The sequence below is a fragment of the Polistes dominula genome, unplaced genomic scaffold (assembly GCF_049000335.1).
Source record: "Polistes dominula isolate Pdom_NZ unplaced genomic scaffold, Pdom_raw_medaka contig_29, whole genome shotgun sequence".
Classification (NCBI taxonomy): Eukaryota; Metazoa; Arthropoda; class Insecta; order Hymenoptera; family Vespidae; genus Polistes; species Polistes dominula.
The window spans coordinates 1,029,659-1,046,486 of NW_028300865.1; the positions used below are offsets into that span (position 1 = coordinate 1,029,659).

The 16,828-nt window shown below is 26.8% G+C and overlaps 5 protein-coding genes and 1 pseudogene across 7 annotated transcripts; 1 reads left to right on the plus strand and 5 right to left on the minus strand.

The window, feature by feature from the left end:
* Positions 1-125: 125 nt before the first annotated feature.
* On the minus strand, positions 126-2,269 carry Prp31 (pre-mRNA processing factor 31). The gene is made up of 7 exons (XM_015324643.2): positions 2,032-2,269; positions 1,769-1,966; positions 1,489-1,693; positions 1,244-1,413; positions 1,002-1,159; positions 411-926; positions 126-327 (listed from the first exon to the last, which is right to left on the minus strand). The coding sequence occupies exons 1-7, from the start codon at positions 2,147-2,149 to the stop codon at positions 223-225; spliced, it is 1,470 nt and encodes a 489-aa protein (XP_015180129.1). The 5' UTR covers positions 2,150-2,269; the 3' UTR covers positions 126-222.
* Positions 2,270-2,419: 150 nt separating this feature from the next.
* On the plus strand, positions 2,420-6,682 carry angel (protein). The gene is made up of 6 exons (XM_015324641.2): positions 2,420-3,058; positions 3,317-3,665; positions 3,806-3,990; positions 4,065-4,438; positions 4,539-4,785; positions 4,975-6,682. Exons 1-6 carry the CDS (start codon positions 2,972-2,974, stop codon positions 5,365-5,367), a joined length of 1,635 nt encoding a protein of 544 aa, XP_015180127.2. The 5' UTR covers positions 2,420-2,971; the 3' UTR covers positions 5,368-6,682.
* On the minus strand, positions 5,920-9,942 carry LOC107068402 (lipid scramblase CLPTM1L). The gene is made up of 8 exons (XM_015324740.2): positions 9,028-9,942; positions 8,764-8,878; positions 8,458-8,678; positions 7,965-8,250; positions 7,696-7,884; positions 7,401-7,609; positions 7,041-7,292; positions 5,920-6,935 (listed from the first exon to the last, which is right to left on the minus strand). The coding sequence occupies exons 1-8, from the start codon at positions 9,279-9,281 to the stop codon at positions 6,845-6,847; spliced, it is 1,617 nt and encodes a 538-aa protein (XP_015180226.2). The 5' UTR covers positions 9,282-9,942; the 3' UTR covers positions 5,920-6,844.
* Positions 9,943-10,090: 148 nt separating this feature from the next.
* Positions 10,091-11,651, minus strand: LOC107068401 (large ribosomal subunit protein uL23). The gene is made up of 4 exons (XM_015324739.2): positions 11,546-11,651; positions 10,857-11,167; positions 10,532-10,659; positions 10,091-10,440 (listed from the first exon to the last, which is right to left on the minus strand). Exons 1-4 carry the CDS (start codon positions 11,574-11,576, stop codon positions 10,179-10,181), a joined length of 732 nt encoding a protein of 243 aa, XP_015180225.2. The 5' UTR covers positions 11,577-11,651; the 3' UTR covers positions 10,091-10,178.
* Positions 11,652-12,183: 532 nt separating this feature from the next.
* On the minus strand, positions 12,184-14,243 carry LOC107068272 (uncharacterized). Of its 2 annotated transcripts, none has more exons than XM_089170261.1 (6): positions 14,155-14,243; positions 13,826-14,029; positions 13,467-13,654; positions 13,043-13,394; positions 12,561-12,931; positions 12,184-12,476 (listed from the first exon to the last, which is right to left on the minus strand). In XM_089170261.1, exons 2-6 carry the CDS (start codon positions 13,912-13,914, stop codon positions 12,403-12,405), a joined length of 1,074 nt encoding a protein of 357 aa, XP_089026387.1. In that variant the 5' UTR covers positions 13,915-14,029; positions 14,155-14,243; the 3' UTR covers positions 12,184-12,402. The 2 variants fall into 2 exon arrangements, with proteins under 2 accessions (XP_089026387.1, XP_015179979.2); XM_015324493.2 differs by having other exon boundaries at positions 14,104-14,239.
* A 574-nt stretch (positions 14,244-14,817) lies between these two features.
* Positions 14,818-16,771, minus strand: LOC107068424 (large ribosomal subunit protein uL23-like; annotated as a pseudogene). Its single transcript, XR_016175928.1, has 5 exons — positions 16,674-16,771; positions 16,386-16,439; positions 15,661-15,971; positions 15,336-15,463; positions 14,818-15,243 (listed from the first exon to the last, which is right to left on the minus strand). The product of XR_016175928.1 is annotated as a large ribosomal subunit protein uL23-like (transcript).
* Positions 16,772-16,828: the final 57 nt, after the last annotated feature.

Consider the following 16,828-nt stretch of genomic DNA (forward strand, 5'->3'; position numbering starts at 1 on the left):
GTTCCCATAATTGTTTTGAAATAAATAAAACGTCTATGCTTTGACAATATATATATGAAAATTTTGGAAACGTCATAAATATCATTGTTTTTATATAAGTAAAGTTTCCAACAAAATACCTGATCTTACATTGGAACGAATTTTAATTATTATTACGTATTATAATGCTATTATCATAAAAACTGTATATATAAATATGTACATATAATACAGATTTACGGTTTAAGATTTCTTTACTTTTAAGAAACCAGCCGTATTGGAGAAATATTTGGCATTAGCTTCATTAACTTTTTTCTCTGCAGCTTGTGGATTGACAATTTCCAAACCCTACGATAAATGATACAATATAATAAATGATTATTATAAATGAATGATTATAAATAGTCATTGAAGTATTTAAAAAATTTTACCTGCAATGGTGTAAATGCTACACTTGAAGCCGTTCCTGAAACTTGTTTTTTAACAGAAGTACTTCCACCCCATTGCTGTTGTTTTTGTAAATTCTTTTGCAAAGTTTTTGAAATTCGAACTTTTGTTTTTTCATCAATTTGTGGTAATCTAATGCGTCCTGTTCCTGCTTTTCCAATTGTACCTCTTGAATATCCAAGATCTTCTTGATAAGCATCGTTCTCTATATCCGCAAAATTCATCCTATTTGCGTGTTTTCTAAATTCTGTAATCGCATAACGTTCCTTCATTTTTCTAACACGTTTGCCACCACGTTTCTTTCTACTTGGATCGATTGGTTTCGGTAAAGGTTTAACAAATTTGACGGGAGGTGGTTCTTGTAATTTATCTAATTTCTTTTCTATCTCATCACGAAATAACTTTCCAATATGACCATCTGTACTTTCGTGAAAAGCATCTACACGAGCAGCTAATGTACCTTTTGCTGCGACAAGCCTAGCTGCTTTTCTACGTAAATCCTTAAAAATAATTGTTAATAAATCATATGAGATAACTATGAAATGTTTACTTAGAATAATTTTGTATAAACTCACTGGTGGTGTTTCTTGAACGATGTCAGAATAATAAATAAATCCTGTATGAGGTAGACTCGCCATTTGTGAAAAACCAGAAAGCGTTGTTTTTTGGGATCCTAAGACTAATACGTTGCAAGATGGCATTTTGGATAATTTTGTCAAACCTCCGGCAACACCTAATAAATCATGTAAATATGTTAATAAATTTGTAAAAGTAAAAGTAATGTTTAAAATAATAAGATATATTTAAATAAAAATACCCATAAGTTTTGCAGCAGTTGATGCTCCAACTATTACAGAAAGATTTGGTGCAATAAAAGTCATTCTACTTTCTACGTATTCTAATATTTTGGATTTGCAATTGTTTAATTCTACTGCCATGTCGCAGGCTTCGCATATAGCTTCTTTTTCTTCTTCGCTTAATAATTGTCTATAATAAAATATGATTATAGAATAATAAGAACTTAAACATAATAGAGATATTTAAATGATAGAAATTATTTACCCTTGAGTTGTAGAAGCAGTAACAGAAACAACCATTATAGTGGCTTGTGTAAGAAATTGTTGCAGAGTTTCATTATTTTTTGCTTTATCAAGATCATTGCCAAGTTCTCGAACAGTCATAACATATTCCAATGGTCCTACTACTAATGACTCAAGTTCTGGAAATCTTTTTGAGTATTTGTCTCTTGTAAACCGATGAATCGTAGCTATATGACACATTGAAATAAATATATTTATAATGATAAATACAATTAATTTGTACTTAAAAAAAAATGAATTACCTATTTCATTGTCTATGTCGACTGCCATATTATTGGCTTCGACAATCAATTGATATTCTGGATCAGATTCAACTGGGCCTATTATGTCTGTTGATTTCTTAGGTACTTTACTGTATTTTTCTATTTCAAGCATAATCTTCTTCAACTCTTCAGAATCGCGAAGCTTTGCTAATTCTTTCACTGAAGCAACTTTTATTTCTGTAATCAAAATATAAGAAAAATATAGTAAACAATAATATGTACAATGAGAAATAAAAACTAACCTTCTTCAATAGATTTGGAAATGTTTGGTGGAATAAAATCCGGTTCTGGTTCTTCAACCATTCGATTGGAATCATCATTTTCTTCTAAATCTGCTAACAACTCGTCAGCAAGCGACATTTTTCTTATTTAATTAAAGAATTCTTTATATCTAAAATTATATTCTTTAAAACACCTAAGAAATTGTCAACGCGAAAACGTAAATTAACACTAGATGTCAGTATACAGCGCCACAGTAGCTTCAGGGTAAATTTTAGATAACGATTTGAAATCGATTCTATTCGAGATATGCATCGATATGATCGATATCGATATACATCGATATGATCGAAATAATCGATTAATAGAAATAGTAAAACTAATAAAAATAATAAAAAATAATGAAAATAGTCAAAGTTGCAGCATGGTTTAGAATAGTGTCAATTTAACGAAAACAAAGTGCAAGTGTTGCATATTTACTTTTAAGTCAATTTAATGTCCATATATGTTATTATATAATCTTAATGTGATATAATATATAATCGTATAGTTGTAGAAAAAATTATGTTTTCATATAATAATTTATGTAATATGCATTTGCATATGTTTTTTCACTTTATCGTATTATAAAAATAATTTGTCGTATTTTTTAAATGGCGATTACGTCAACAGAATTTTCATGACTGTTATATTTTGTCCCCCTGTGTTTGATGTTATTGTCATTAATATTTCGAATTATTTTTCCAAATTAATTTTGTTTGAAATTACGAAACTTCATGCAAAATATGAAAGCTTCAAAGTCACGTGTAAAGTATTGATCAAATGATTGTTAATCAAAATGATGATTTAAACGATTCATTCACGTAATAATATAATAAATAAAAATGATTAATTTATGGTTACATTTTATCAAAGAATAAATATAATACTACTGTGTTGAAATAATAAAATTCATTCGAATAAATGAACGCAACAAGATTATTAACAACAACATCTATTACAAACTTTACACGTAATATTCACATCGGCGTATTGCGTCAGGAACAAAAGGTAAGCTCGATTATTTGGACTGATATGTGTAAATCTTGTTGATTATCATATTATGTAAGAATTTGACATTAGACAAAGGTTAAGGTTAGGTATTTCTTATATCTTTCTTTGTACAAATTTTGTCTTTTTATTCTTGTTGATCTTAGTCAAAGAAAAAGTTGATGTGCAGATTATGATTTACATTACAATTCTTTATTGTTGGTAATTCTGTTCTTTATATCTATGGGTTAGTGCTACTGATAACATTTTCTTCTGTAGATTCTTCAGATGCTCGAGTTGCCCCTGCAACAACACTCACTTTTTGGATATCATTGTAAAAGTGCATCACTTCCAGAAACATTATTTTCAACGTATTCAAACATAATTGAGTCAATGGTTAATCCAATGGCACATCAAGAACTTAATAAAAATATCATAGAACCATTTTTGGATACGTCTTATGTTACAAACAGTAATTTAATGACCTGTAATATATCATATAATATATCTAACAGTTACACCGATTCAATGGAGAATAATATGGCCATTTGTTCATCTATAGAAGAAAGAAGTATTATCGATGAACAAAATTATAATGCATTAAGAAATTGGGAAAGATCGGAAAAAGGTAAGAAATAATATTTCATATAATATTATAAATTTGCAAAGATACAATTAGCAAGAGTTTACTCTCAACATTTGTTTTTTTTTTTTTTTTTTTTGTATCAATGTTGTCTCATCATTATTTTAATTCTGTTCTGAATTTAGGAAAAGTACAACAAGTTGATGGAGGAGATGGTGCATTTGTATTTAGATTATTATCTTTCAATATACTCGCACAAAATCTTTTGGAAGAGAATTATTATCTATATAAACGACACGATAGAGATGCATTATCTTGGGAAGTAAGAAAACCACTTCTATTAAAAGAAATACTTGGAGCACATGCTGATGTAAGTCAAGCATAAAATATGCCAAACATTTGAGTGTTTATATTATGTAAATATTTTCATTATATATTGCATAGATTATATGTCTTCAAGAAATGCAGGAAGATCATTTAAACGAATTTGTCAAACCATTTAAAGAACTTGGTTACAAGTATCTTTACAAAAAACGAACTAACGATAAAAGGGATGGTTTACTATTACTGTATCATTCTGATCAATTCAATTTGATAGATTATGTGAAAGTAGAATATTATCAACCAGGCATAGAACTGCTTAACAGAGACAATGTTGGCATAGTTGCTAAACTATCATTTCGTGATAGTCCAAATACACAAATCGTTATAGCTACTACCCACTTGCTCTTCAATCCAAGAAGAAATGATATCAGATTAGCACAAACTCAACTGCTATTTACAGAAATTGAAAGAATTGCATTTATCGAGAATACAGAGTAAGGAATATTCAACGATTATTATTAATCTAATATATATATATATATATAATCTATAATTTCTTCATATATTATAAATATTTGCTTTATTGTGGTACAGATCTGGTCCAAAGTATCTACCAATTATTTTTTCGGGAGATTTTAATTTAAGACCTTATACGGGTGTTTATAAATTTATAACCGAAGGATCATTTGAGTATTATGGTAAAGGACAAAATTTGGAACCAACTAATTTTCGTCCTTTATCTTACATATTAATACCACCACGATTACGTATTACGGATAATTGTCAATATTTTCATCTTGTAATAAAAAGATTAAGAGAAAATATTAACGATAATAAAAAGGTACATTATTATTTAAATAATTATAATATCTAAGGAAATAATGGAAAGATATTTTCATACTTTGTTGAAATATTTCTAAAATTGTATTTTCAATGAAAATTATAAAACAAATGTTCATTAAACATTAATATATGTGCATACATTGTTTTAACATTTAATTAGAAAATTCTGATATATTTATTGTTCTAGACAAAGGATTCTAAATGTGACGATAAACAAGATGAAATGTATGGCATAGCTGTATTTAATCAAACTGGCTTTGATGCAAAGAAAAATGAACCACAAACGATTGAAATAACGAAAGATGATTGTATCAAATTTTCATCTGGCAAATTAACACATCCTTTTAATTTGCGTAGTGTTTATAAACATGCAGATGCACATGGAAATGAGGAAGTAACAACTAATCAAGGAAGATGGATTACAGTTGATTACATATTCTATAGCGATCTTGAACCAGTAAATATATACACCTTGCCAACCCTAGAAAAGTGTACAATTTTACCTACGATACCTAATTTTGCTGTTGGAAGTGATCATTTATGTTTAGGGGCTACTTTTAAGATATTAAAGAAAGAGTAGTAAAAAGTACAGGTGAACATGTACTTGTTCTTTTTTTTTTTTTTTTTTTATTGTTGTTTTTGTAAAGTTATTGTATCCTAAACAAAAAAAAAAAAACCAAAAAAAAAGATCTATATTTTGAATAAATCGTGTATGAACATACACGTAATTTTGATCAAAGTTATTATTGATATATAAACCAACGACAAATATTTCATTTCTATATTTTCCAAAATATCAATGATTTCACTTTTTTTTTTTTTTCATAGATTAACTCTTTCGATACAAAGCAATATATATTCACCATCAATTTGTTGTATAATGGCTGTGAATACATAGTGATTTTATTATTATCATAAAAACATCAAAGAGTTACTAATGGTATAAATAATAATAATAATAATAATAACAATACTTTTATATAAGTAAATAATAGTATATAACGAAATATGTTTAAAGAAAAATTTATAATATTAATTGTAAAATAATTATCGTTTTGATTTTTTCTTTTTTTTTTTTTTTTTTTTAAACTAACGACATGTAAGTAATTCATATAACATGAATACATAAAAATTATATTTAATTAAACATTTTATTATTTATAATAAAAATATATTATAAATTATGCATATTATTAATTATTTTTTCCTTTTATTATAATATTTATACTTTATTATTTATATTATATATTTATACTAGAGGGATGTCCCGCCACGTGTTGCTGTGACTACTCACAATCAGTCCGATACACACGTCTTTAAGTCAACGAATTATCTAATATTGCAATTATAAATTGAGATATAAACTATCCTATCTTTCAAGTTGGATGAAACTGCACACAGTGTGCAAAATGTGATTAAAATCAGCTTAGTATTTTAGGAGTCCATTGCGGACAAACAACGTGACACATAATTTATATATATATATATATTAAGAAGATATAATTTTATTATAAATATTGCTTTTTATTTTTCTTTAAATAAATTTTCTATTTCTTTACCTTATCAGATGTTCAGACCAAATTTAATCTTATCATACTTGATTATCATTATCCTATGATGAAACATGATGAAGTGTACGTGCAGATAAACAGTCTATTTGTATAATATATCTTCTGTATAAAATTTTCACAATGTTTTTTCAACAGTGTTTCAATAGAAACATTGTCTGTTTTATTTTCTAGGAATGGGAATGAAAAATCTCCTGAAATATGTTTAGTATCCAAATATTTGTTAAACTTCATGAATTAACTGAAATTAATGAATATCTTTGTAATTATTATATTTCAACAATTATATGTATAAAATAAAAAATGTTCTCTCTCTCTCTCTCTCTCTCTGTATTTTTATTAACAAGAAATTGCAATATAACAACATTAAACCTTTTTTCTGTTTATTGTTATATTTATACTTAATATATAAAGCACAATGTTCAAAGTTATACTACCGTCCAAATATTTGTGTCTGACTGATTGATATGGTAATCATTTTTTTGTTTGTTAATTAATCTTTTTTGTTAAACTATTAACGTCTACAGTTTCTTCTGCTATAGTATCAGCATCTGTACGTGATTTATCAACAGGATACAACCTGAAAAATATTATTCATATTAATATTAACAAAACAATATTAATTACTAATGTTTATCAAATACTACAGGGGGGAAGTAAGAATAATAACAAAGTTATCTCTTACCATCTTTGATAAAGATAAATAAGAAAAACTGCATCATCCCTGAAGCATGCTATTCTATGAGCAGTTGGCATTGTAATAATAAATGCAAATATATCATCGATGAAAGTATTAAATGCTTTGTACATGAATGCTCTCCATGGTAAATGAGCAACAGATTTTAATTTATAATTAATAAAAAGTTGTGGAAGCATGAATAAAAATCCAAATGCGTAGACGCCATTTACCAGGGAATGTATTGTCCAAGAGTACCAACTATAATAACATTAAATACATTTGTTATAATACGTTTATAAAAAACAAATTAATATTTATTGAAATCTCAATATAATCAACATTAACTTGAATAATATATTTTCTTACCTTTTGTGATGTTGATAAAGTAATGAATAAAGTGCAGCACCAATAACAAGTGGATATAACAAATAACTTAGATATCGCATACTTTCAGCATCAAATACTCTTGTTTGTGCTTCAGCTGCATTGATTTTATTTTCATTAAAATGAATTCTTGGAATAATACCATTATTACTGATCACTTCTATTCTGAATATTTTTTTTAATTTCCATAACTGTTATAAGAAATATTATTAATATAGTTCAAATGTTAATATCATATTATGGACACTATTTGTTTTATACAAATTATTAAATGTACCTCTATAATGGTGCCTATTCCAGTTGGTATGAGTACAAGTAAAGATGAATTTTCTTCTAACAAATAGAAAAAAATAATTGTCTGACTGAAAGCTCTCCATACAACTGTCCATTTACTAAGTCCAGCAAGATTATTCTTTCTTCTCCAAAAACTCACGTCACTTTTGAAAGCGAGAAAATCAAACAGCAACTATAAATAAATGATTTTTTGATTTTAATAATGGTCTAAAGATGTAATCAACATGTTTTGTATTTTTCTTATATTCTTACATGAATGGCTGCAATGAAGAAAGTACTTCCTAATAAATATATATTAGTATCTGCAAAAATTCCTTTAACTTCATCTATATCTTTATCTGAAAATCCAAGATTTTTCAAACTCTGCATAGCAGCTTCAACATGCAATATCAATCTTAATTTTCCAAGAGTTATTGGAGTATACATAAGAGAAACATTAACAGTTTTATTCTGTGGTGATATTTGTAAAAGATCACGATGTCGAGTTTGTAAAAAGTCATAGTTAATAATTGGTAAAAATTTATTACCATTTATTATCCTGTATAATAATATGATACATATGTTAATACAAATACAATTTTATAAAGATATTTTTAATATAATAAAATAACAAATATATCAAACACAATATTAGACAAATGATTATCATTAGCTTTACAAAGTTATGCTTGCAATTTGGTCAATATTATGTTTCATATAATTGTATAAATTAATTTATGTATAATATATTAAAAACAAATGATACCTTAAATCATGTATGAGTTCCATGGGTACACCATCTGTTGGAAATTTAATATCTTCTGTCATTATTGTAAATGTTACTTTGCTTTTAATATGTGTTACAGGATACACATGTTTTTTGGTTGTTCTTGCACTTACATCTCGTTCTTCTAATAAATTAAAAACTTCTGCTTCAGGTACTGAATATTGTGTTAGTTTTATAGTAGTATATGCCATAAGTAAATCCTATAAAAAAAAACATATATATAATATAATATATTTGATAGAGACTACTACTCTACTATACTCGTCTATTTATGTATCTTTATACCTTTTGCAATTCTCTAAAAGATTTAACTTGTTTATGGTAAATAGGCACCATTATCACATGTAGAAACAGCGTTCCATTTTGTTTAGTTTTTCGAGGAAGATCTATGGAAAGAGAACTAAGAAGAAAAACATGATTATTTATCAATGTTCATTTGATCAATAAAACTAAAATTAATATTACACGAACTATGTAAATGTATATTATAGTTAACATGAAAGAAATGTAATTATATATAAATAAATATAAATATATAATAAAGCTTACATGTTTTGTGTTTGAGTATAATTAAAATTTTCCAACGTATACAACAAATTAACTTCTCTTTCTATTGGTCTCTCAGTTACAGAACTATAAATATGTAATTGGGATTGCGGATTTTTGTATAAATAAGACTCTAAGCATGGTTTTCCTTTCTCACATGATGGAACAACAAATAATAAAGATAATGTATATATTGAATAAACAATATATGCTAAAAACACTTCAGAAAGTATAAGACTTAATGACGGCCACTGCATTTTGAAATATATACATAAATACGTTCAATTAAATATATGTATAAATATATTTGTTTACAAAAGAAAATCAAACATAACCGTTTATTTAGGCCTTTATCATATAATTACAACGATTTAAATTATTTGTAGTAAGTTGAAGTATGTCATGTTCCTTCCATTTATCCAATACGAATGATTAATGTCAAATCGTAATGACACGTATCACTTATAATAACAATAACTTTTATATATTACTCTTTCTATATATTTGATTTTATGAATTAAAAAATAATTCCAATCATATTGAAAAACTAAGATTTGAATTATATCTCCATTATTTATGTGTGCTGATGTCGTGGTAATTACTTGGATTGAACTAACAAAATTGTAGATGGTCTAACAGCATTTCAGGTTTGACAGACGGCCATTTTGATGCGGCCATTTTTTGCGCGGCAAATTTCAAAACTAATACCAATTTTGTATATGAAAGAATCTAGAATAATTATATAAGTATTGGTAATAGTGACAGTGTACTAAGGCAAATAATTAATTGAAAGAATGAATTTGATAATTAATTTTATAATACAATTGTATGTTTATATTGTAAAAAAACTTTCAAAATTATTTTATTTAGTTCACTATCCACAAACATAAAAAGAAATTACTTCTTAATAGTATCAATAGAAATATTTGGATGGTATTTTAAATATAGAATTTTTCTTTTTAATATAAAAAAAAAGACAAACAAAAATGTCTTATATTACATATAAGAGTAATTTAGAATACAGATCAATTTCTGTTATAAATAACGAAGAGTCGACAACACAAAAGAAGTGAAATACAGCTGTGAACTGTATTGGATTTATTATCAATACAGACAATTTTTTATATTTTCTAATAATTATTTGTTGAACGTATTTATATAATACCGATCTTGTTGGCAACATCAAGAGCATCATAATCACGCGTTAAACGGACATATACTTTCTTTTTTCCGTCTGGCCTGATAAGTGTGTTAACTTTGGCCACATCGACTTCGTAAAGCTTTTTGATAGAAGCTTTGATATGATATTTGTTTGCACGTGTATGTACAATAAAAACTAATGTATTGTTATCTTCAATTTTTTTCATTGCTGCCTCAGTGGTCAATGGAAATTTAATGATGTTAAATGCATCCATTCTAAAAGAAAAAAAGAAGATAAATACATAGTTATAATATTACATGTTATTATACATAACAATATATGTATATCAAATCCAAATGTACTCACCGACTTCTATTAGGGACAGATTTTCGTGAATATTTAGGATTTCTAGGTGGCCTAAATGTCTTTGGCCGATGGAAATGTACTGAAGTTCTTATTTTCCTTACTCTAGATCCATGTACACCTTTCAAGATCTATGCAAAAAAATAATTATAATTTGTAACTAATTTATGAACTAATTTTTTAAGTGTTATATATGATCTATGAATATTCAGTCCATTTGTAATATTTTTATCATAGTAATTCAAAGAGATTCCCTTCTGCTTATCTCATCATTTTAATGTCATTAAACAAAATGAAAAAAATTAACAAACTAAAATTGTATAAGTACCTTTTTCTGGGTTTTGAGGGCCTTTTTGAGAGGTGTTGTTGATGGCTTGCCTCCCTTTGGTATTTTCTTTGTTGCCTGTGCATTTTTTTTAGGTTTTGAAATAACAACCTTCGATGCTGCTTTCTGTGAAGGCTTAGCTGCTGGTTTTGCTGCAGGTTTAGCAGTACTTGCAGGTTTTGCAGTAGCTGGCTTTTTTGCAGCTGTAGTAGCAGGCTTTGATGCTGGTTTTGTTACTTTCGAAGAAGCAGCAGCAACAGATGCCGGCTTTTTCTCAGCTTTCTTCTCTGATTTCTTTTCAGAAGTTTTGCTCGCTAAAAATGAATAAACAAGAGAAAATAATTGTTAAAGTATACAAAACTGAGAGGTTATATTAACAGTCTTCTTAATGTATCACGTAAATTATTGTTCGTATAGTTGTAACATTTGATTTATTGACAATTGTTTAAAATAAAAACAACGTAGTATTTACAACTAGTATATATTTTATAAAATAAGAAACATATGTTGTATAAACCACATGGTTGTTACCTGCTACGAGGGTTTATGCTCGTGTAAACATTCATTCACTTATCGATTTAACCTATAATACTGGCAAATTTTGTTGTCTATACTAATTCAAATTTAATTTACCATTTATTGGATATAATTTACACACAAAATTATAATACACATAAAACTTTGAAACTTACTTTTGTCTGTAGATTTTCCTTTCGGAGCCATCTTGATTAAAGAAAGCTTCTAAGCTAGCCGGAAATCAAAGTCTCGAAAATATCGTTTAACTACGTTAATCGATTAACTCGAAATAACTCGAGATAAATCGAAATAATTTAAAATGAATAATAAAATAAATGAAAAAAAAAAACTTTGAAAGAATGAAAATTATAATATAATTTAATTTAATTTATAATTGTAATGCTATACAATAATAATACTATGATCAAATATTTATTGTAGGTTAGTTTTGTTTAAAAGTTCTTATTAAAATAAATTATAAGTCTAAATATATTTTCCTTACTGTAAATAATAATATATATATAAGAATTTATATAATATATATGCATTTATATATATTTGTACATTTTTATTTAATATTTTCATCTTTTTATTATATGTTCTTTATTTCTGCAATAATAGTATCAATTATTATCAATTAACGTGACATTTATTTGTGTTTTCTTATAAAATTATTTTACAATTTGTTCACACTACTATCTACATAGAAAATGGCCAAAATATGTATGCAGATAATCTAATTGAGATTATTAAGTCTCATTAAGATTATTTTAGTCATGATGAAAGTTCTAATGATAAAGGAGACAATAACAAGTCTAGAAGTTTATAATTTATTTGTTCTCCTAATATTCTTAGAAGAATTAAAAATGTTAAAATTTAAAGTAAGTCAAAAATTATCAAAGATAGAAATTACGATTGTTTATATGCAGCATCTTGCAATTAGATAAAAATTTACGAACAAAATAAGCTGCGTCTTACACTGGCAAAATGTTTCTTATTTATTTCAATATGTTGAACGTATACGATAAGTTATTTAATTATATGTTATTATCATTAAAGTTGCATCTCCAATTTCATTCCAATCATGTGATATTTTTTTATATGCTTCTGAAATAATCATAGAAAAAGAAAATGAATATTTTTTGAATACACGTAAAGGAAATATTCATTTTTGTTTTTATGAACACTTACCATCCAAACTACTTCCCAATGATTTATGACCAACACAATTGACTAAGGGTATATTTGGAAAATGATTATGATAAATAGATGAATCTAATGCTAACAAATAATTCTCACGACATCGAGATGAAAAGATAAAACCTATTGAGTGTTTTTTTAATGTTATACTTTCTTTAAAGGTTTTTAATGTATCGTCGATCACCTTTTCAGTTTCACAGAAATGATCAAGAATCACACTCCATATTTTCATTTCTGGACCACCTATTAAAATAGCAATAGAATCAGCGTGGACTTTACATGAACGGGTATTTTGTTCATAAGTACAAACTGAAATTCTGTCCACCATTCCACCCCACAATGGAAAATTTTTATTTGGAAACCTAAATAAAAAAAGAAATAAAAACAACAACAAAGATTTCAATATTTTCGAATAAAAAAAAAAATCAATAGTCTTCAAATTAATCAAATACATGAAGTATTTAATGCATTACCATTCTTTTAAAGATTTCACTAAATCTATTGCTATATTATTATTAATATTATTGCATAATAAAATCAGACAACTTGTCGTAGTAGAATCGTTAATAAAAAATTCTTCAAATGTTGTCTTTAGCTTATCAGAATTTTGGAAAGAATTGTCAATGAATAATTTAAGTTCCTCACAATATATTTCTGATCTTTTCAAATTTTTTTTTAATGTAAACGTAGAATAACGTATGTCTGGTACTTCAGGAAAAAACATGCATGCAACAGTCTTCTTTGGTCTAATCATCCTTCTTATTGTTGAATGATATTCCAATGATAGTAAGTAACACTTAACTGGTATAAAATCGCAATAGCATCCTTGAAATCAATTCAAATATATTAACAAAACAAGATTATTGAAACGAATGGTAAATGTGGCGTCAAACATACCTTCTAATATTGCATTGTTGTATGGAACATATAAAAGCATAATTAAAGAAGGTTTTACTTGAGAACATTCAATGATTTCTTTTTCAAATTGTTCTAATTTGTTATTAAGTAACGTCTTTTTTCTTCTTTTTATAACATACATAGGACCTCTTTCATTTTTTACATCATTGGCTGCTTCAAACCAAGAACTGTAATTAAAAAAAACAAATAAAAACATTTTATTTGTGCCAAATTCTTTATATAAGTCATTAATAACGAAAGGATGAATATATTCAGTTACAATACAATTGTAATAGTAGAAAAATATTATTCCTAATAAAATATAACTTTATTATTATTAATGTTAATCGTAATTATACCTGCAAACTTGAGAAGCATTATGTAGGTCAAATCCATTTAATAGTTTAAAAATTTTACGCAAAACGTAATAGTTTAAATTTAACTCCATATTATTAATAATATTGATGAACGTAACAAAAATAGAATATTTGTAATCATTTAATTTGTTACATATATTAAAATAAGCTAGAATATGGGTGTTTGGAAATACATTCGTCTATAATCTGTAAAAATAATATTTCAAATAAATACTTTGTACATATACAATAGACATGTAATTTTGTATGTTTACGCTTACATAATTAATTAATTTTCACAACAGTTGTTCAATCATAAAAGGTAATATCACCTGAAGAGTTCATTTCCAAAATATGAATTAAAAGAATCGTAGAACAATAAGTTTTTCATAACAGTATTCACAACAGAAGAAAGTTATACCTCTTTAGAATAGTCTTCGTATAAAAACATTATTTAAAATAAATCACATACAAAATACAAAATGTAAATTTTATACAGATTACAATTTCATTACTTTTGTAATTATATTAATTAGTCAAATTTCACTATTTTATTTGAGCCTCGATATGAACAAATATTGTAATTATAGACGTTATTAGATGCGTTATACGTTCTCTTCATACTAGAAAGTATTTACAGTACAGATATGTATGTGTATATAAGTATTATTAATCCTTAATCGACTGTCTTGAAATTTGTTTACATTTTATTCCAAGGACACAAATTGAACTTTCTTTATTATAAGCAAATGAAATGGGTCATTAGTCTCTGATGGGCTACTAGAAGGATACGAAGCAATTTGTTTTCCTGCAATTGATTTAGTGGTTTGAAAGATCAGCTTTTATCGAAATGTTCTTCCATACTGTTAAAATATTGCTTCACTGTTTGTCTCCACAAAATTAAGAAGCTGCAATTGTCAAAATGTTAACACTGTGAGAAAAAAAACAAGGATAAGAAGAGATAGAATCAAAGATAAAAAATGACAAAATCATGATTATCGTTTTGTTGTAAACATGTAAGTATATGTAATAACAAAAATTAAATAATTCCTTAACTTTATAAATACAAAACTTTAAAAATAAATACATACATATATATATATATATACACAATATGTACAGTTACTTCATTTTATTTTATAATTATTGGAACATAATTTATATGATGCCAATCTTGTTGGCAACATCAAGGGCGTCGTAATCACGCGTTAAGCGCACATACGCCTTCTTTTTTTCCGTCTGGCCTAATAAGTGTATTCACTTTAGCCACATCGACTTTGTAAAGCTTTTTAATAGAAGCTCTGATGTGATGTTTACTAGCACGTGTATGCACAATAAAAACTAATGTATTATTATCTTCTATTTTTTTCATCGCTGCTTCAGTAGTCAAAGGAAGTTTGATGATGTTAAATGCATCCATTCTAAAAGAAAAAAAAGAAGATAAATACATAGTTATAATATTACATGTTATTAAACATAACAATATATGTATATCAAATTCAAATGTACTCACCGACTTCTACTAGGCACAGATTTTCGTGCATACTTTGGATTTCTTGGTGGCCTAAATGTCTTTGGCCGATGAAAATGTACTGAAGTTCTTATTTTCCTTACTCTAGATCCATGTACACCTTTCAAGATCTATGCGAAGAAATAATTATAATTTTTAACTAATTTATGAACTAATTTTTTAAGTGTTATATATGATCTATGAATATTCAGTCAATTTGTAATATTTTTATCATAGTAATTCAAAGAGATTCCCTTCTGCTTATCTCATCATTTTAATGTCATTAAACAAAATGAAAAAAATTAACAAACTAAAATTGTATAAGTACCTTTTTCTGGGTTTTGAGGGCCTTTTTGAGAGGTGTTGTTGATGGCTTGCCTCCCTTTGGTATTTTCTTTGTTGCCTGTGCATTTTTTTTAGGTTTTGAAATAACAACTTTCGATGCTGCTTTTTGTGCAGGCTTAGCTGCAGGTTTTGCTGAAGGTTTAGCAGTACTTGCAGGTTTTGCAGTAGCTGGCTTTTTTGTAGCGGTAGAAGCAGGCTTTGTTGCTGGCTTTTTTACTTTAGAAGAAGTAGCAGCAACAGATGCCGGCTTCTTCTCAGCTTTCTTTTCTGGTTTTTTGTCAGAAGTTTTGCTCGCTAAAAAGGAAAAATAATCAAATGAAAAACAACAATATGAACTGGTAAATATTATTGTCAATAATTAACGTTGCATCTGCTTATGATGTCATTTTTAGGTTATACTTGTGTGATCTTTCTAACGTTTGACATAAAATATTATTTTTTCACACTTCAAATAAACGATTCGTTGTTACTACAGAGGGAAGAGAAATTTCATATAAATAATAAAAATCTTTTAAAACAATTACTTAAATAGACACGTGTTGACTGCGTCACATGGTTATGTTATCTACAATAACGAATGTACACATTTCATGAAGGACTTATTCACTTAAAAATATACTCATATTTATTTGTTCGTGATAATTTCAATTTTATTTGCCATTAATAAATCAATTTTATTAGATGGTAAAAACGTAAATTTAAATTTACCAGTTTTTTCCGTGGGTTTCGGTTTTGGAGCCATTTTGATGCAAAAGACTCGAGCTGGAAAGTAAACGCCTTATTAATGTAAAATGTAAATACTACTTTAGTCGCATATATAGCGGACAAGTATCTACAGTCACGCCTCTGCAGGCCGCTTATACAATTAAGATATCATGCGCGCCCCTCTGCGTCTAAATCAATAACCAACTACCTCAAATGATAAAACAGACCAACAAATATATAAAACGAAAGAACAATAGTTAATGGCGTATGCACACAACGTATTGTACTCACCACGTGTTCTAAGACTGAATTTAACTACTTGTTATACATATTATAAATACAAATTTATCAATAAAGTTTATCTATACACGTTAATCATTTTGTATATCATTAATCTATTATTGAACAGTGATACCACAAAAATCGATTGGATGCGCCATCTGATG

Coding starts and splice junctions, on each gene's coding strand:
- LOC107068402 (XM_015324740.2), bottom strand. CDS start 9,281: ATGCAGTGGCCGTCATTAAGTCTTATACTTTCTGAAGTGTTTTTAGCA. Junction 8,879..9,027: donor TATACTCAAACACAAAACAT/GTAAGCTTTATT, acceptor TTTTCTTCTTAG/TTCTCTTTCCATAGATCTTC. Junction 7,885..7,964: donor TCTTCATTGCAGCCATTCAT/GTAAGAATATAA, acceptor ATTTATTTATAG/TTGCTGTTTGATTTTCTCGC.
- LOC107068401 (XM_015324739.2), bottom strand. CDS start 11,576: ATGGCTCCGAAAGGAAAATCTACAGACAAAA. Junction 11,168..11,545: donor AGGAAAATCTACAGACAAAA/GTAAGTTTCAAA, acceptor ATTCATTTTTAG/CGAGCAAAACTTCTGAAAAG. Junction 10,441..10,531: donor TCTGTCCCTAATAGAAGTCG/GTGAGTACATTT, acceptor TTTTTCTTTTAG/AATGGATGCATTTAACATCA.
- LOC107068272 (XM_089170261.1), bottom strand. CDS start 13,914: ATGGAGTTAAATTTAAACTATTACGTTTTGCGTAAAATTTTTAAACTA. Junction 13,655..13,825: donor AATGCTTCTCAAGTTTGCAG/GTATAATTACGA, acceptor TTTTAATTACAG/TTCTTGGTTTGAAGCAGCCA. Junction 13,395..13,466: donor CAACAATGCAATATTAGAAG/GTATGTTTGACG, acceptor ATTGATTTCAAG/GATGCTATTGCGATTTTATA.
- angel (XM_015324641.2), top strand. CDS start 2,972: ATGAACGCAACAAGATTATTAACAACAACATCTATTACAAACTTTACA. Junction 3,666..3,805: donor TTGGGAAAGATCGGAAAAAG/GTAAGAAATAAT, acceptor TTCTGAATTTAG/GAAAAGTACAACAAGTTGAT. Junction 4,786..4,974: donor ATATTAACGATAATAAAAAG/GTACATTATTAT, acceptor TTATTGTTCTAG/ACAAAGGATTCTAAATGTGA.
- Prp31 (XM_015324643.2), bottom strand. CDS start 2,149: ATGTCGCTTGCTGACGAGTTGTTAGCAGATTTAGAAGAAAATGATGAT. Junction 1,414..1,488: donor ACTGCTTCTACAACTCAAGG/GTAAATAATTTC, acceptor ATTTTATTATAG/ACAATTATTAAGCGAAGAAG. Junction 927..1,001: donor TCGTTCAAGAAACACCACCA/GTGAGTTTATAC, acceptor ATTATTTTTAAG/GATTTACGTAGAAAAGCAGC.